The sequence below is a fragment of the Balaenoptera acutorostrata genome, chromosome 13 (assembly GCF_949987535.1).
Source record: "Balaenoptera acutorostrata chromosome 13, mBalAcu1.1, whole genome shotgun sequence".
NCBI lineage: Eukaryota > Metazoa > Chordata > Mammalia > Artiodactyla > Balaenopteridae > Balaenoptera > Balaenoptera acutorostrata.
In genome coordinates, this window is record NC_080076.1 from 1,147,608 (window position 1) to 1,168,380 (window position 20,773).

The window sequence follows — 20,773 nt, forward strand, 5'->3', positions numbered from 1 at the left end:
AGGACAAAGCCACTTGCTACCAGATCTCTGCTATTTCCTTATGATGATTATATCAACTGGCAAGAAAAAAATCTTTTAACACTACAAAAATCACAAAATTGGTTTGACAAATACCATGAATCTACTACTAAAAATTTATCATTTCCCAGTAGTTACTGGAAACTATGTTATCAAACTTCAGAATACTCAATGTTTTCCAGGAGAGTAAAATACATGAAAATTTTTATATGAAAATGGAAGTACAATTGGCACTATAAGAAACTAAGTCAGGTAAGTGGGGCCACCCCTATTTTTTAGTACGCAGCAGTGCTTCCTTAAGGCTAGTGAAAACATTTTAGAGGTCTTCCCTCTCGCTCTGCTACCAAATCTTTAAATTTCAGAGTAGCACAGGATACCACACACATGCTCACATATATGTAACACTGGTGTGTCATCCACAACGTGCTATCCACTGGACACTGACATGACAAACAAACACACAGAGGTGCAGCTCCACATCAAAGGAAAACCTTTACCTGGATGTCTACAGAGGCCTATGTCACTCACCAATCTTTCTTACTGATGGAGAAGACACCTGTGAGGCCAGAGAGACACTGAAGAGGAACACCCAGACACAGATGTAGATCTCTCTTTCACATCTACCTGTATGACTAATGAGATGGCCAAGAAGGGTGCACCTGTTACTCAGTAAAAATGGGGGGACTGAGGGAAGACAGGAAGGTGAGCGTACCACTACGTCAAACTAAACAGCAGAGGTATGGGAAAAAAAGGGTAAATAGGAGAGTTAAGGAGGAAATAAGAGATGAAAGAATGAAAAGGCCAAACAGTACTCATTTGACTCACAAAGAGAGATTCTATCCTAACCTTCAACACAACAAACACGAGACATCCTCCTAAAAGTCAAGAGGAAAACTCTGGAGTCTAGGTCTCGGAGACTGTGCAACCTTTCTGCTGGCACTCACACTCTCTCTTTCCCCCTCCTGCTGGCAGGCCGGTGGTGGGCTGCCTGGTGGAGAGGCCCATGTGGCCAGGAATGAGGGTGGCCTCAGGCCAAAAGCTCGTAGAACTGAGGCCCTGAGTCCAAAGAGGCACTAAGTCCTGCCAACAACCCCAAGAGTGAGACTGGCATCAGCTCCACCCCCGTGGAACTTGGAGGTGATGGCTACTGGGCTGACACCTTGACACAACTTGACTAAGAGCCTTAAGGGGGACCCAGAGCCAGGAGGTGCAGCTAGGTTGCACCCAGATTCCGGACCACAGAAACTTGAGAAAACAAATGTTGGTGTTCCTTAAAAATTGCATCAAAATTTATATGACTAACATACGGCTCAGCCATCCCTCTTGTCAGCATTTATCCTATAGAGTCCTGCAAGGATGTATGTACCAGAATGTTCATTATAGCACTTCTCACAGCAGAAGAGAGAAACCATCCAAAATCTAACAATGGATCAAAAGTTAGTAACTTACAGTATCCATATAACTGAACACTACGTAAATAAGTTGCAAATCAGTATGTTTAATTTTCTCCTTTCTGTAAAATCTGACAAACACAGCCCAAAACATTCTCTGTGTACAGATTACTGCAATGAGATGAAGACCACTTTCCTCTTGAGGAAGAAGGCTCTCACTAAACCTTCCCACGAGGCAGCTCAGGCTGGGTATGTTCCCATGGGTTCCCATGTGGATATCAGCTGGTACCAGGGGCTCACACTCCTCTGTAAGAGGCCTTATGAAAACCTCTCATTCTATATTCTTTAAAATGTTGTTCTAGAGCCTTAAAAAAGGAAAAACAAAAAGACTATGCCCTCAGTCACCATTACTCAGGAAGGCTGTGCAGGCAGAAACGCTTCTCCGCAAAGGCAGACAGCCCAGGCCTCCAGACTCCGGGCCGGTAGCGGCCTGTCGACGGCCACCTCTGACCACTGTGGGGTTTTTAAAATGGCTTCTTCCTACATTGACCTAAACTTTTTCTTTCTAATCCTCTTTTGTTTCCATTTACTTTCCCCTCGTTAAGTTTTTAAGCCATAAGAATTAATATCCAATAATTACACATAATACATCTGTCTGAAAAAGGAAGCTCTAGAAACTGAAACATATTCCATTATAAATAGGTTCTAACTAATACAATTCTTTGGTCAAAAGATATAATTCTGATAATGCAACAATAAACAGTTAACATGTCTTATTTTAGACAAAATATGACTACCTACACACACTGAAATGTACTTTAGCAAAACAGACTATACAAAAACCTATATTTTTTTCTTCACATATATCAAACCTTACACAAAGATGTTAAGATTTAAAATACATGTCTCAAACAATTTCCTTCAGATTCAAAAGTTACTTGCAATCAGGCTAAATGTTAATAACTGGCATATACATGTCTAAAATATATTAAAAATGCATCAACCTTTTCCACTATGATGAGGTCTCCAACTTGTATGTCTGAACTCTTAACTTGCACTTTACCTTAAAAAAAAGAAGAAGTATAATCAACTCAAGGAAATAATAGCACACCAGAGTTAAACTTTCAGTTGATAAATAATACTTTAGAAATAACTTTGGGAGGAAAAAATAACACTTTAGAAATTTATCTATACTTATACTTTCAAAATAAATTTATTTCAGATAGACACAGTCGTTAAAAATTAACTTCTCCTAGTGAACTCCCAAATACAGTTAACTATCCCCCAATAAAAGACGTGCGAGAATGGGGAAGAGGATTCCATCTGGAAAGTTCTTCCCACATCTGCCATTATTTCAGGTCTGAGTCAAGTTATGGATGATCAAAAATATCACTAAATAAAATAATTTGATGACTGAAGCTGAGTAACATGGAGATGTAAAATCCTTACATTAATATTGTGGATAGTACTGATTGGCACATAACTGACAGAAAAAAGAAACGAAGAAAATTACATGTAAAATCACCCTCCACTAGTAGCTTTACAGACACAGGTCAGGACTGAAAACTAAGGTCTAGAGATTTACACAAAAAGTGATGCTTCCACATGGTATACTATGTAAATTCTTAAATTGTCTCTCTAGTATCTAGTGCATTGTAATCACTTACAAAATCTAACACACAACATCTACACCATGTCAGTGCCACAGAGAGGAGGTGAGAAGCTGACGTGCACAATGGGAGACATCGTCCTGAAGCAGCAACAGGACTTGGTTCAGTTCTCGCTCCCTGTGTCTCCTCCCTCCCTGCCTCCCTTCGCCCCTCTGTTTCTCCCCCTCCTTCCCTCTCTCCCCACCTCCCTATCTTGGTCTCCCTCCCTCTGTCCATCTCCCTTTTGAAACCAGCAACAGCCTTATGGATCTGCCTTTACATTTTTGTAACTACTGTTTTGACATGGGAAAAGGTCCACTTCTATTACATTCACTTTATTCTGAAAGCTAACAGAACAAGAGCTAAGTTCATATTACATTATCAAATACTAACATTACCAGTCATTACACTGACTTTTAGACCAATTCAACTTATTATAAAGCCTTATTTCCTAAATACCTCTTAAAGCAGCTGAGTTTCAATGGAACTATACCAGTTCCTAACAATTTGTCTTGAGGATATCAAAAAGTTTTGTAAATATTGTATTTTTGCTGTTATATTTTTCCACGTTCCTCAATTATACAATAAATACATAAGGGCTGGAGTTACTTTTTGCGGGGAGATGAAGCTACTTTTTATTCATATTATAAAATAGCAAAGTTCTTTAGAATTGCATGTGAAGCAAATCTTACGATATTTTCGTAAGTGATAAGTATACATCAATTAGTAGCCAAAAAACATATTTGCAAAAGAATGTCTACTTTAAATCTTTTTTTTCAGTTGGTCACTTCAAGCTTCAGGTCTGTACTCCCACTATTATGTTTTTTATAGCTAAGCATCAGGCAGTAAAGACATACCACTGATCTCATACTCCCTGAGTATTAACTCAACAGAATTCCTGTCTTATCATTTAATTTTATTTTCTCTTCTATTCTCCAATCCACTTTTCCTTCCTTCTGCTTTTTTACATTTTAATAGACACATTTAAAAAAGAGAGAAAAAGAAATAGTTGCAGTCATAAGATGTAGTAACTGTAAATAATTTTAAACTATTTTGAAACAAAGAAAACGCATCCTTTTTTGACTCCTTAATCAAGACCTTACATTTCTGAGATTTATTATTCTCTCACATGGTAACAATGTGAGACACAATTAAACACAATTTATATTTAATAGCCTTTAATTTTTAGGCATTAGTTGTGATCGCTACTCATTTCTATGGAACTTACTAGCAATTACATGGTTAAGTAAAACAGTTTATGGTAAAATGCACTGTTGAAAGTTCTCAACTCTTATAATATTACAACATGAACAAAATACAAGAAGGCTAAACACAGCACAGCATCAAACCAGTATGATAATCTGCCTCACCTGTTCAAAGTACACATTTCTAAATTTTGAAGAACTGGTCAAATTGTTCAACAGTTTTGAACTCTCTAATAATTCTAACCTTGTGTTCAGGGGACTGCCTGCACTTCCTTTACAGCCTTTGTCACATGAACTCACAGACTTCTCTGTTCTCTTTCCCAAAGAACAGGGAAGGCACCCGACAGGAAAGATGGAGGAAAGCCACCCACTGCCCATGCACCTGTCCTGCACCGACAGCCCAGCATCAAGACCTTCCGCAGCCTCATCTGCACAGTCCACGCCTCCACTAACGGTTTGATTTCTGGCCACCCTTTGTGAGCTGAACTGATAGCTGATCCTAGCTAGCAACGTACTAATATCAGAGTTGGAAGAGACTGGTAACAAGAGATATTCCTTAAGTTTTACAAGTCACAGCACATAGAAAACACACAACGGCCACCTGCTCTCACAAACCAATGGAACCATCAACAACACAGTGTTTATTGAATGGGCATTTAAAATTTAGTAACTTCAGAGCTACGCTTGATAGAAGCAAGTTCTAAATACAGTAACAAAGATACTTCAATGCGTACACCAGTATTTAAACCTAATGACAGTTTTCCTTAAAAATATCCTATTCCATTTACTGTCAAGTATGTACTCAGGAAGTCGTACCTTACCAGCCTTCTTCTTTTGATGAAATAGTGAATAGTGAATATTACCAAGTAAGGTAACAACAGTCCTTTCCTCTCTCTAAACCACTGCAGGTAAGTCTTTCTTTCTAGCAGTAAATGTTCCCCGCCACTGTGCCTCGAAAGTACGACGGCTTATGTGCTCCTCCCCACGGGAGGAAAGCATTTATCTAACTTGCCCCATGAAGCAAGTTTTATTGGCTCCTCCGAAGAGAGATCAAAAATCACTCCAAGAGCCACTCTTCTTCCTGCAGAGTGTCTAACCATGCGCCCTGTCTACCACTCTCACTGCCACTCGTCAGCGTCACCTGTAGAGACAAGACACAACTAAATGGTCGCCACTGTTATTATTTCCCGAATTCAGCATAATTCCAAACGAGCTAGTTGAAAAATTAAGGATTATGTTCATCCTCACCCCAAACCCTCCATTATTGGACAATTACTTAGAAGATAATCAGATTTGCAGCATGTATACACATTCTTCACAGCTGATCTCAAATTAACTTTCCGGCTTCATCTACTGTCTATGTTTCCCTTTGCTCCTGCTCTATCTTAGTCTGGCACCTTCTCCTACAACCGTGTGAGGCCCCTGCCTGTTCTTACAGGTTCTCTGCACTTGCTGTTCCTTTTGACTGAAACCCCTCCCTCCCCAGACCTCCTTAATTACACAGCAAATATAGCCCCATGAAGCCTTCTGTAACCTGTATAAGCATCAGCAGGATTTTATACACACTGCTACACAATGTGCTTAAAATGCTATAATGCTATAAATATTCAAACACCTGAGTGTCTACCAAATTTCAGATCCTGTGCACTTCTAGGACATTTAGTTTGTTCTTCACAAATGCATATCCAAACTTAACCCATTTTAAAAGAACAGAAGGAGTTGATAACCATTCTACGCCTAATCAGTTAAAATGGGTCAAATGCCAGAATGGACTGAAGACAGCATAACCATAAAGACCACATCTAACCAGACACAGACATTATCAAATAAGGATGAAAATGCACTAATTACTTACTTCCCAACAAAACACACACAAGGAGATAAGAGTGAGAGATAATTACGCAACTTTTTAAAAAAGGACTTGATCGCATATAAGGAGCCCTCTAGAAGGTCACTTCAGATTAACAGGTATTGCTTCCTGGGCAGACCACCACCCGTGACATCAGCAGGTTATCGGGCCTGTCTTCATTATTTGGGTGGGAATGGCATTCTCCCCCAACTCTCTCAACATTTTAAGTGGGTGTGGAGGTAGGAGCCTAACTTAAAACAGATTATGAAGCAAAGTGGGTAGTTGGGAAATAAGTTTTATACTATACTATATTATATTATATTATACCACATCATATTATATTAAGAGAGAGACCTATACTCTGAAAAAAACCCTAAGTATTGCTGAGAGAAATTTTAAAACACCTAAATAAAGGAAGAGGTATATCTCATTCATGGATCAGAAGACTTAATACTATTAAAATGTCAATTCTCCCCCAAATTTATCTACAGATTCAATGCAATTTCAATCAAAGTCCCAGCAGGCTTTTTTTTTAATAGAAATTAACAAACTGATTCTAAAAGTCACATGGAGGGACTTCCCTGGTGGCGCAGTGGCTAAGAGTCTGCCTGCCGGTGCAGGGGACACAGGTTTGAGCCCTGGTCCGGGAAGATCCCACATGCCGTGGAGCAACTAAGCCCATGTGCCACAACTAGTGAGCCTGTGCTCTAGAGCCCGCGAGCCACAACTACTGAGCCCACGTGCTGCAACTACCGAAGCCCGCACGCCTAGAGCCCGTGCTCCACAATGAGAGAAGCCACTGCAATGAGAAGCCCGCGCACTGCAATGAAGAGTAGCCCTCGCTCGCCGCAACTAGAGAAAGCCCGCGTGCAGCAATGAAGACCCAACACAGCCAAAAATTAATTAATTAATTAATTAAAAAAAAAAAAAAACACAAAGGAAAGGATCAGAAGATTTGCCTACATAAAAACTATAAATGTATCTACATCTTAAAAAAAATGAAAAAATTAATCAAACAAGATAAAAATATTTGCCCCATGTGATAAATTTATCTTAGTAGAGAAATTATAAGGTAAAGGTGAACATAGGAACAACGGGGGAATAAACTTCCATAAAGGATAAGAAACAAACAGTGAAGTGTTAAAAGATAAACAGCAAGCAAATACAATGAGAGCATTTTCCACCAAACTGGAAATTTAAAAAAACGTGTGGCTGGGAGTCCAGTCATTAGGGTAAGCAGCAGAGTAATGCCAGTCGCTGGAGGGAAGCAGAGGATGCTACCAGCATCCAGACAGACACGAAACGCTGTCTGCGTGAGAAGGTACTCCGTGCAAGCAAGTATTTTTTAAAGTTACGTCTCATGGGTTCCAGCCCCTAATCGCCAAACAATGCAATAAAAAATGTTAAATGCTTAGTATCATGAAGAAATGAATTCATACAGGTCCTCTCAGGGAGACCTAAGAAAAAAATAGCAGCTACGCAGATAATGAGTATGTACATCCACTCCTGCCTGTCTATCCAGTCCTGAGGATACGTGTCCACCATGATACAGCTGCAGAGAACCAAACCAACGAGGGAGTGCATGTGAAGTCTTTGTGCCTGACATACAGTAATGGATTGATAAATGTTACTTAGAGTAAAAATGCAATAGTGTATGCTGAACATTCTGGAATGAGCATTGGAAGAGTGTATTTTAAAATGCTGCTCAGATCACAGACAAGAAAGATGACTTAGTGAAAGTGACATATTGCATAGACAATATGTAAAAGGCACTAACGAGGGATTTTAAAATCTCTTGATTTTCAAGGAATGATTATTACTGACAAATGGAGTCGATTTCACTAAAAGATGACAAAATTTCATTCGACATTCCATAAAAATCTTTTTAATGTAAAAAAAACAGAGTAAGAATGTTAACAAGTGTGGGACGACAACACAGTGTTGATAATATGAATCAAAGAAGCTAAAACACACAGGAATAAAGGATTTCTATACTCTGCACAGATAAGCTTCCTTTTTGGCAAGGAAACTGGACCACGAGAGACATGTAAATATGCAAATGTTCTCCCTCACATTCTCTCAAATACACACACACGAACACACAAACACAAGTAATTTATGTAAGGCTCAAGTCACAGACATTTTTCTCTCTCTCCTATGTCTGAATACTTGAAAACATGTTAAACGACAAAATGCCAGAACTAGTAAAAGAAATAACTAAGGGACTTCCTTGGTGGCGCACTGGTTAAGAATCCGCCTGCCAACGCAGGGGACAGAGGTTCAATCCCTGGTCCGGGAAGATCCCACATGCCGCGGAGCAACTAAGTCCGTGCACCACAACTACTGAGCCTGCGCTCTAGAACCCATGAGCCACAACTACTGAAGCCCGTGCAGTGAGAAGCCTGCGCACTGCAACGAAGAGCAGCCCCCGCTCGCCACAAGTAGAGAGAGCCCGCGCGCAGCAACGAAGACCCAATGCAGCCAAAAATAAATAAATAAAAATAAATAAATTTATTAAAAAATAAAAAAGAAATAACTAAGATATACTGGAAAACAATCATCACAAGCTGTATGAAGGACCCAGCAGCACAAAATTAATTCGTTTCATTTCTAAATATCAAGTTCCATGTTAGCTTTAGGTTTAAATTTGGGAAATATACTAATAGTGGTTGACATAACTTAGCCCTGCTGAGATCCGGCGGCTGATGAAAACACAAACAAATAAACGAAGACTTCTGAATTGATCCTATCTGCTAGAATACTGACTGCATGAGCTCTTTAAAAAGCTTAGTCAGGACTTATCCATGTTTGAATCTCATCAAGTTATCATGGTACCCAACACATAGTGGGTACTTAGTAAATATTTGTGGAAATGAATTGTGAACTAGCCACCTGCATGATTACAAACAAGGTATACAATCTATACATGACTCCCTAGCAACAAGGGAAAAAAACAGCATTGTTTCCAAGAATCCAAAAGTAGAATGGCCACACAATTCAAACTCTTTGCAAAAGCTGCCAAGAAGTAGGAAAATCTATTTTATTTTCTCTTCCTTGACTCTGCCTCTGGTGCTATTCACTAGGAGATAATGAACAATACAAGTAGTCATAAAGAGAAAGGAAGGAAGGTAGCAGCAACAGGTATGGAAAATTCCCACGCAAGAAAAGCAGCTTATCAGGCAATGAAATAAAGAGCAAACTAAAAATCATTCCGTGTTCACTAAGGTCATATGCCAGAGTTAAAATATTCTCTGCTTCCAAACACAGCACCTTCAAGACGTTAGCATATTTAACAGTGGAAGTGGCTTTCCTTTCCAAAAGAAAAAAATAACAACACAACATTTTCTCAATGTATTTCTACAAGAATGTGCTTGCGAACTCTAAATATAAAAAGTTCACATGCTGTAAAATGATACAACAAATCACAGAAAGAAATCAATGCCATTCAAAAAATAAATTTTAAACTATACTCAATAATAAGCATACACATGCACTTTCTATATACTAAATTTTACTTATCAATCATTTACATCAGAATAACCAGCCACGAAGCAATGTGCCACAGCTGAAAGAACACTGAATTTGAGGTCAGAGGGTCCAGGTTCAAATACGAACTCTGCCAAGAAGGATGGCAACTTAGGGCAAATTATTTAGCATGAGCTTCAGGCTTCTCATTGTCACTGGAGACCACACCAGCCACCCCTGGGCAGTGGTTATGTGAATGAGCAGTGAAGTGCTCTGATACACACGGGAGTCCAAAAGGGCAGCTGTCGTTACCGTCATCTATCTACATGGGAAATGTCGATTTCTCAGATCACAGGCAATGATGACCAATTTTTTTAAAAAACGTGAATTTTCACTTGCATTTGAAATGAAACTACTGAAATTGTTTTTAGAGTATGTTGAATTCAAATATTACAGAACTGTAAAAGATATATCCCAGTCTGTCTTCCTCACCATTTTATACTATTTGAGGTGAGGATGACATAAAGTCAGCCACTTTAAGGTAAACGATTCAGTGGCACTTAGGACATTCACAGTATTGTGCAACCAACTCTGTCACGTTCCAAGACATGTTCATCACCACAAAAGAACCTCATACCCATTAAGCAGCTGCCATTCCCTACTTCCCCAGGCCACGGCAACCACAATCTGCATTCTCTATCTATTAACTTACCTCTTTCTGCATATTTCAGAAGAATGACGTCATACAATATATGACCTTTAGTGTCTGGCTTCTCTTACATAGCACAGTATTTTCAGGGTTCATTCACATTCTATCATGTATCAGCATTTCATTAATTGTCATAGCTAAATAATATCCCAATATCCCAATGTATGAACAGACCATAATTTGTTTATCCATCCATCCACTGATGGACATCTGGACTGCCATCACCTTTTGGCGACTGTATATAGTGCCGCGATAACATGGGTATATGTGTATTTGTGTTTGAGTCCCTATTTTTAATTCTAAATTTATCTGGGAATATCTTAATTTCGGCTTCATTTTTGAGTGATAGTTTTACTAGCATAGAATTTTCTGTTGACGGTTTCTCCTTTTCCACTTTTAAAAACATCACCCCACTTCCCCCTGGCCTCTAAGGTTTCTGATGAGAAGTCTGCAGATGGCTCATCACCTCACTGAGGACCCCTTGTATGTGCTAAGCTGCCTCTCTTGCTGTTTGCAGGGTGTGCTCTTGGTCCTGGGGTTTCAACTGTTTGATGGCAATGTGTCTTAGTGTGGATCTCTGCATTTATCCTTCTGGGGTTCAGTGAACTTCCTGAAATGTGTAGATTTGCGTCTTTTCTCAAATTCGGGGAGTTAATGGCCATTATTCCTTCAAATATTCTCTCTGTGCTTTCTCTCTCCTCTCCTTCTAAGATTCCCATCACGTGTACCTTAATACACGTGACGCTACCCCACAAGTCTCTTAGGATCTGTTTATTTTTCTTCATTCTACTTCTTGCTCCTCAGACTGGATAATTTCAAGTGACCTAGGTTCAAGTTCACGGATTCTTTCTTCTGCCAGCTCAAATCTGCTACTGAAACTCTCTAGTGAGTTTCTCTCTTCATCTATTGTACTTTTCAGCACCAGAATTTCTTGCTTCTTTTTTTAAAACTTACATACCTTTACTGATATTCTCCATTTGTTAACATATCATTCTGGTATCTTTTAGCAATTTGTCCATTGTTTCCCTTAGCTTCCTGAGCATATCTGAGGCAGATGACATTGTGTTTGTCTAGTAAGTCCAATGTCTGGGCTTCCTCAGAGACAGTTTTTGTTAATTTCTTCTGTGAATGGGCTACACTTTCTTTGCATGCTTTGTAATTTTTTGTGGAAAACTGGACATTTTGAGTATTATTATCTGGTAACCCAGGAAATGAGCTATTTCCCCCTCTTCTAGGTTTGTTTTGCTGCTTGGTATATGCTATAGCCATGTATATTTAGTGACTTTTCTAAACTATTTTTGTAAAGCATGTATTCTTTGTCACATATGGTGACAAAGAGGGAGGGAGGGAGGGAGGGAGGGAGGGAAGAAAGAAGACAGAAAGGAAGAACAGCCTCTCCCAGCCTTTGCAGACTGTGGCTCTGTGCTGGGGACCCTGTCACTTAGCCTGGCTGTTTATAACTCTGCCTCGGCCTTCGCTTCCGCCTGCCCTGAGCCTAGAAATTGGTCAGAAGCAAAAGACCTTTTCAGGCCTTTTCTGAGCTTGCATCCAGCCCTGGCCTTGAATGCAGCTTTCAAAATTCCCCGAGCAAACAGGGGCACTTTGGATTCTCTCGCATCTTTTCCTGCCTGGAAGTGACACTCTCGTGTGTGAACCCCAACTAATCTTTGCCCGGCTACTCTGGCTGTACCCAAGCCTTACACAAGAAGAAACGCCTGCAGCTTTTCAGCTTTCCTGCCCTGAATCCCAAGTTAGGTGAAAGACAGGCGAGCGAACTGGGTCAGTCCTTCAAGTATCCCCCAGACAGGTTAGACAGACAGACACAATGCTCTGCAAGCTCGTCCTGCTCTGTGCCCTCCAGGGCCAGGGCCAGAGCCCAGACTGGGAACATGGCTGCTGCTGTCTTCCAGGCGGGCGCCATGACAGGGAGGGGGTGGAGCAAGGGCAGGTGAAAATACCAAAAAGCTTCCCTACGATTTTTAGGCGGCCTTTTCCTGGATGCTACAATCACCTGGATGCTGTAAAGTTTGACTGTTTTCCAGAGTTTTGATGAAGTTAGCTCTGCCACTTTCTGCTTGATTTGTGGAGCTGCGTACTCTGTCATTTTTGCTGACGTCACCGCACCGTTTATTTGTGAATGATACAATTAGTGCCCAGAAACAAATCTCTGCTCAGCCCAAATTCCACAATACAAAACAATTTAAAACATAAGCCAGGACCTATACTGTATTCTAAAATAGACAAACCAAAGTTACACCTAATTTACCTGGCCATTCTGGGGATTCTTTTCCCCAAAGCTAAAGCTTACCTTATTTTCTACAACACACCTTTCCTCTACCATGCCAATACTTTAAGCATTAAAGCTTTTTAATAATTAATTTTTCAATTCAACTGAGAAAGAACAGTCTTTTCAACAAATGATACTGGGACAACTTGATATTCACATGCAAAAGAATGAGAAACCATATCACATATCACACACAAAATACAAAATGAAAACGGGTCACAGACCTGAATGTAAGAGCTAAAACTATAAAACTCCTAGAAGAAAATACAGAAGTAAATTGTTGTAACTTTGGGTTGGCAAATTGTTCCTTAGATACAACCCCAAAACATAAGCGACAAAAAGAAGAAAACAGATGAACTCGGACTTCATGAAAATTAAAACTTTTGTGTATCAGGGGACACCATCAAGAAAGAAAAAATACAACTCACAGAATGAGACAATATAGTTCCAAATCATATGTATCTAACATGGGACTTAAATCCAGAATACAGAAAGAACTCCTACAGCTCAACAATTAAAACAAATACCTCAGTTTAAAAGCAGGCAAAGAGGTGAATAAACATTCCTCCAGAGAAGATGTACTAATGGCCAGAAAGCACATGAAAAGACATTTAACATCATTAGTCATTAGGGAAATGCAAACTGAAGCCACAGTGAGATACCACTTCACACTCACTAGGATGGCTACAGTCAAAAAGAGAGACAAGTGTTGTTGAAGATGTGGAGAAACTGAACCCTCTCACATTGCTGGTGGAAACGTAAAACGGTGCAGCCAATTATGAAAATAGTTTGGCAATTCCTCAAAAACATGGAATTACCGTGCAATCCAGTAATTTCATGCCTCGGTATATATACAAAAGAAATAAAAACAACGTTCACACAAAACGTGTACACAAATGTTCACAGCAGCATTATTTATAATGGCCTAAAAGTGGAAACAACCCAAATGTCCATCCTTATGATATATCATACAGTAGAATATCACCTGGCAACAAAAAGACACTAAGTACTGGTATGTGCTGCAACATGAATGCACCTTGAAAACATGATGCCAAGTGTCAGAAAACAGTGACAACAGGCCACACACTACATGACTCCATTTATATGAAATGTTTAGAACAGGCAAATCCATAGAGATAGAAAGTAGATCAGTGGTTGCCTGGGGCTGGAGTGGGATAGGGAAGCGGCAAGAGTGGGAAATGCCTGCTAATAGATATTCAGAGCTTCTTTCTAGAATGTTAAAAATGTTCTGAAATCAGATGGTGGTGATGGTTTCATAACTCTGTGATATACGCAAAACTACTGAACTGTATATTTTAAATGGATGGATTTTATGTGAAAAATATCCCAATAAAGCATAAAAACACTTTTTGGACAACTAAAAAATAATAATAATTCATTGTACAAATGTCCACGTATAAACAGAAGACATAAACTCCACTCTAAACTTCTCCATTTTTAAACAGGCTCTGAGTCATTATGAATTTCCATTTAGTTTCTCACTGTCACTTTCTACTGTCATCACGCTTACCTGTAATAGCTTCACCCACTCTCTCCCTAATACATTGCTTCTTTTCTACAATGGACTGAAAAACCAAATAAACAACTCTCAAAAACATAAACTAGGCAGGGGTTAAAGCCTTAAATGAAGGTTACAGGGACATCGGTACACGTCATTACCATTTTGGATCACGACATTTGCCTCAGCTGCTCAAAGTCCTCTTCCTGAAGGATAGTTTAAGGCCATGATACCAGATGTCTGACCTTAATGATTGTGTTTAAAATCTAAAGCAAAGAGAGACTTTAGAGGAAGTGATAACTACCCTTCACAGTGTGTGCACACCAGTTGAGTTTCATGTGTCTCCAGTACATGTGCATTATACACAAACTGTAACAGAGCGCACTCTAAAACTATTAATATTTATGTATGTGTATGTGTGCATGCGTTTAAGGGTTTGTGTATATATTAATATTCATAAACACATACATCCAAGCATCTAGAGAATGAATAAAAAGCTACCCTGAAATTATATGCATTATATTATTATAAGAAAATTAATTAAACACACAATCGCATAATACTATTTTCAGTAACAAAATTAAGACGTTTTCTTGCATTTATGTTAATTCTAAAATGATGATTACATTAAACAATGATAAACTGAATTAAAAGTGTCTTGCTCACCTCTTACTGTAAGCTTGCTGTATAGTTGTGAATTCACTTCCTTGTCTCGCTGAAAACGCCGAAATTCATCAGTTGCTTCCCTCATGATAGTAACAGCCAAGACAAACCCCTTTAAACAAAATAAAACAAAGTATTTGAGAAAACTGGACTTCAACAAAAAGGGAAAATTCTTTTACTGTTTAGCTTTACTTTTTTTCCTTCAATTTACATTAGTTGTAAAATACACAATAAATGAAAACAAAGAAAAAAGACAAAAGTAACAAACACTACAAAAGGAACATAGTAATGCACAGTGAAAGATTTATAATTCTTACTATACCCCAGAAAATTTAAAAAATTCACACCTTAATATGTACTTCAAGCCAAACATCAGAAAATATTTAGTAACCCAAAGAAAAAGAAATCAATCTTCAATAAACCCATGAATTATATTTAGAACACTCAGGCATTCAAATAGCAAATTAACAAAGACTGACATAAAAATCTTATAATATGTGCACTTAAATCTTTCTGATAGAATAAAAGCATTTAGGAACACAAAACAATTCCCATATACGACACTTACACATCAACTTTCTTACATCATGCATTACCACGCAAGTGCATTTGAGAGCACAGGTATGGCCATAGTGCTCTTCTTCTCTCATTTTGTTAAGTAAAAACCTGAACAGATGAGTTTGATGCTATCGAAATAAAACTTCTGTATACCTGTAATCTATTGTGAAATCTGTTACTGACACATGGCTACATCCATCTTTTTTAAAGGCTACACATGTATTTTCTGACACACAATACAAGAATATTCTTCAAGTTCCCTGTGATTAAACAGAGACCTCTTCAGTAGGCTTCATGTTAATGACAAACATGCTCCAGTGTACCATCTAAATTACACAACACTGGGTGAATTTCCATTGAAAGTACAATAATCTCTTATTCCAGGTTTCTTTTTTTTTTTTGAATTAAAAGAACACCTTTGTTTATGGACACTGAAATTTAAATTTTGTATAATTTTTATATGTCATAGGATATTATTCTGCTTTTGATGTTTTTCAAACATTGAAAGTTTAAAAACCATTCTTAGCTTTCAAGCTGTACAAAACAGAGGGAGGTCCAGATTTGGCCCATGGTTTGCCATCCCTGCTTTTATTTATTTATTTATTTTTAATTTATTTAATTAACTAATTTATTTATGGCTGCATTGGGTCTTCGTTGCTGCGCGCGGGCTTTCTCTAGTTGCGGCGAGCGGGGGCTGCTCTTCGTTGCGGTGTGCGGGCCTCTCACTGCGGTGGCTTCTCTTGTTGCGGAGCACGGGCTCTAGGTGTGCAGGCTTCAGTAGTTGTGGCACATGGGCTCAGTAGTTGTGGCTCGTGGGCTCTAGAGCGCAGGCTCAGTAGTTGTGGCGCATGGGCTTAGTTGCTCCGCGGCATGTGGGGTCTTCCTGGATCAGGGCTTGAACCCGTGTCCCGTGCATTGGCAGGCGGATTCTTAACCGCTGCGCCACCAGGGAAGTCCGCCATCCCCGCTTTTATTGTTTTTTTTTAAATTAATTTTTATTGGAATGCGGTTGATTTATAGTGTTGTATTAGTTTCTACCGTACAGCAAAGTGAATCAGCTCTACATAGGTTTTTTTCCATCTAACCAATAGGCTAAAGTAAGTAGGCCTCTGGAGAATGTTTCTTGTGTTTACTGAAGTGCAGTCCTCTTTAAGCAGTCGTGCCTGAAGGCTGGTGTGAGGCTCCAGGCTCAGTGCACACGGGCCCAGCTCTCCACTCACCCAGCAGCCTTCAGTCTTGACGTTCATGGTACAGGCACCACCTGCAAGCGTCACTACTGCTCTCTGACTCTCGGTGTCATCACGGATCACCACCTGCTGACTGTGCTTCCCAGCACGCCTGAGGCCTGGACCACTCTCAGCGCCAATGTGGGAGCCTGGCCCAGGCCCCCTCGGTTCTCACAGCCACCATCACTACTGGGCCAGCCTCCCGCCTCCAGCCTCATCCCCCGCAAAGTCATCCCTCCACACGGTTCCCAAAGTATCTTCTACAATATAAATTTGACAAATATGTGGCAAAATCCTCCTCCAGGGATGGGCCCCAGCAATTCACTGCCTGAAACCTCAACAGTCCCTGCTGTTTACGCTCCTTCGCTGAAGCACAGCCTTAAGAACAGACCTCTAGCCTCACGGCCCACTCAATGCCGCTTTTATCCTCCAACGCCAGGACACTATCAGCAGTCTCCTGCAACACCATGACGTCTCCCATCCGGTCTTTGCCAGTGTCTTTCCAGTGGTTGCTAAAAGCACTATTTTAAGAAGTATTCCAAAGCTACTCTTGGAATCAGAAAGAGAAGCCACGAACAACAGTTGCTGGTGGGCCCCACCCGCAGAGAGGAAGGCAGGCACGGCACGCGCCAGGGATTTGCCACCGCCACGCTGAAGACAGCTGACGATGGGCAGAGTGTGAGCCTCACATAGCAGGGCCTTTAGCACACTTTTTTTTTTAGTAACGGTTTTGTTGAGATTAATTCACATTCCCTAAAATGCTTTTAAAGCATGCATTTCAGCTTTTTGGTTTATTCAGAGTTGTGCCTCCGTCAGCACCATGTAGTTCTAGAGCATTTATTTTTATTATATTATATTTATATTATAAATATAATATTATATTTATTTTATTTCTATCACCCCCAGAAGAAACCCCAACAGCAACCACCCCCCATGCCCCCTCCGGCCCCCGCCCTGGAAACCACTAACCTACCTTCCGTCTCTGTGGATTTGCCTATGACGGGCGATACGGTAACCTCGACGTTAAGCTTCCTGACAAACTGCCAAACTGTTTTCTGAAGCGATTACACCAATTTGCATGTGTTTATTGCCCATGTGTATATCTTCTTTGGAGAAATGTTAATTCAGATCCTACACCCACTTTTTAACTGGGTCAACTAATCTTTTAATTGTTAAGTTGTAAGAGCCCTTTATATCATTCTGGATACAAATGCCTTGTCAAATATGTGACTTACAAATATGATGTTACAAACACTTTCTCCCATTCTGGGTTATCGTTTTATTTTCTTGATGGTGTCCTCTGATGCACAAAAGTTTTTAGTTTTGATGAAGTCCAACTTACTCAAGTTTTTTCTCTTGTCACTTGGGCTTTTAATGTCCAAGATCACAAAGATTTACTTCCATGCTTTCTTCTAGGAGTCCTATAGTTTCAGCTTCATTTAGGTCTATGATCCATTTTAAGTGACGTTTTGTGTATGCTATGGTAGGGGTCCAACTTCAATCCCTCCCACGTGCTGTCCAAATGTCCCAGCACCACCTGTTGGAGACTACTCTTTCTCCATTGAACTGTCTTGGTACCCTTGCTGAAAATCCATTTGTCATAAAGGTTTATTTCTGGACTCACCATTGTATCCCTTGATCTACATATCTATCCTTCTACCAGTACCACATTCTCTTGATTACTACAGCTCTGTAAGAAGTTTCAAAATGGGGAAGTATGAGTTCTACGACTTTGATCTACTTTTCTAGGTTGTTTTGGCTACCCTGGGACCCTTCCATTGTTGCATGAATTTTAGAATCAGCTTGTCAATGCCTGCAAAAGAAGCCAGATGGGATTTTGATTGGGATTGCACTGAATCTGTAGATCAGTTTGGAGAGTCCTGTCATTGTAATACTAAGTCTTTCAATTCTTGAACATGAGACGACTTTCCATTTACTTAGATCTTCTTTAATTGTTTTCAAAAATGTTTTATAGTTTTTGATATGCACTTTAGCTAAATCTATTCCTATTTTTTTTCTTTTTGATGTTGTTATAAACAGAATTGTTATCCTAATTCCATTTTCAGATCATCATTGCTAGTGTGTAGAAATACAAATGATTTTTGTATATTTATCTTGTACCCTACAGCTCACTAACTTGTTCCAATATTTTTGTGTGTGCATGGATTCCTTAGATTTTCCTGTATACAAGATCATGCCACCTGCGAATAGAGACAGATAGCTTTTCTTCTTTTCCATCTAGATGCCTCCTATTTCTTTTTCTTGCCTAACTGCACTATTCATTTTACCTTCAATAAAATGTTGAATGGAAACAGTGGGAGTAGCCATCTTTGTCTTGCTGCTGACCTTAGGGGGAAGCATCCAGTCTTTTACCATTAAAAGTACGTTAGCTGTGCAAAGTACAAAATTTTAAGAACAAGAGAGATTTCTATATTATGACCAAGTATCTCCATACTAGAGGGAAGTATGTGCTCTAGGGACAAATGGCCAGCTTCTCCAAAGCTGGTAACTTGTCATGACAAAGCAGTGATGAAATAAAGTGGTCATCAAAGAAACTATTAGTTGGGGGCAGAGAAGTACTCTTATCTTGAATGCAAATTCATCATTTTATTAGAGCTAGGGTTAGCAAAGGTAAGACAAAAATAAAATAAAATAAAAGCATCAAATATCAAAAAATTTAGCTTTAAGAAATTTAGTATTATCAAAAGCCTTAAAATTTATACACATATTAACCAAGCAGCTTCACTTCTAAAAACTTAGCCTAAAGAAAAAAATAAAATAAAATCAAGGATCCCAGCACTGAATATGAAAAAACTGGAAACCTGAAAGTCCAAATAAGAAATTTATGATACTCTTATATGATGAAATATTTTATTTCCCTAATTCAAAGATGCTGTTGACTTTAAGATACATCATTATTGGGACTTCCCTGGTGGCGCAGTGGTTAAGAATCCGCCTGCTAATGCAGGGGACACGGGTTCAAGCCCTGGTCCAGGAAGATCCCACGTGCCATGGAGCGACTAAGTCCGTGAGCCACAACTACTGAAGCCCCTGTGCCTAGAGCCTGTGCTCCGCAACAAGAGAAGTCACTGCAAGGAGAAGCCCGCGCACCGCAACAAAGACTAGCCCTTGCTCGCCACAAGTAGAGAAAGCCCGTGCGCAGTAACAAAGACCCAACGCAGCCAAAAATAAATAAATAAATAAATAGATTTATTTTTTAAAAAAAGATACATCATTATTAATTTAGTAACAGTCCTGGTGGGAAGACAATATCACTTTAAATACATAAACCGTTTATAAGTCACAATTTCAGTAACATGAAAAATATGCATCTATGAATCCAAAAAATACAGTTCTCTGCAGCCGCTCTCGTGTAGGAGAATATTTACTGTTACAGACTCATGTGATGGTGTGGAAGTAATTTCTTAAAATTCTACCTGTGACTGACTCACCTTGAGAGACAAGAGGAGAATGACTTTCAGGAATACATCATTTACACAATGAAGACAGTATTTTTAAAGAAGTGATTTTTATCAGACAGGCATATCAGAATCACCCAGACAATTGTTTGCAACACAGATTTGCTCAGGCCCTACCTGAAATATGTACCTTTACCTCTAATCTCCAGGGAACTGACCCCCCACCCCCGCACAAATGGTATTTAAACTCTCCAGATGAATCCAATTTTTACCCTTTAAACCTACGGCTTAAAGACAGCAAAATTTAACTCTGAATTTATTAAGTTTATAAACCACAAAAAATGTCCTAGTTCCTAGTGCTCCTAAGAACTCAAGGAGTGAAAGTAAGTTCCCTCTTCTAATGTGATAATATTAGAGAAGATGCACCAAAGAGGGGCAGGTCCCAACTTCTAAAAACAGGAGTTCAACACTCCTAAGAGGAAGCAGAGTCCCGGTCACAGGCAAGGACTGCTGACAACTCTAAGCTGCTCCAGACCACATTCCAAGTCTAACGTTCCTCTGGATACATAATAGACGGGTAGGACCAGAAACAGCCAAGAGGGGTCCCTCCCACACCGTCATGCCCACCTCTAGCACATATATTCTGAGAAGACGCCCAGTGACCAGCCTAGGAACATAAAACAGATCAAAGGAAAGGCAAGCTGATGCCACAATTTCCTTCTTGACCACTGGAGTTACAACCAATGGGCCTCTACTTTTCAAGTTTACATCTTCTGAGGTTAAGACGTCAGAAGAGGTCTGGGCTCATAACAGAT

The 20,773-nt window shown here is 39.6% G+C and overlaps 1 protein-coding gene across 9 annotated transcripts in view; it reads right to left on the reverse strand.

The window, feature by feature from the left end:
- Positions 1 to 20,773, reverse strand: part of ATP9B (ATPase phospholipid transporting 9B (putative)) — a 231,072-nt gene that overhangs the window by 179,084 nt on the left and 31,215 nt on the right. For 8 of the 9 annotated variants that reach the window (XM_057526452.1, XM_057526448.1, XM_057526449.1 and 5 more), the window contains 2 exons: positions 14,759 to 14,867; positions 2,414 to 2,472 (listed from right to left, as the gene is read on the reverse strand). In XM_057526452.1, the coding sequence (XP_057382435.1) occupies positions 2,414 to 2,472; positions 14,759 to 14,867 (168 nt within the window). The remainder of the gene's footprint in view (positions 1 to 2,413; positions 2,473 to 14,758; positions 14,868 to 20,773) is intronic. The other variant, XM_057526456.1, reaches the window with a different exon arrangement.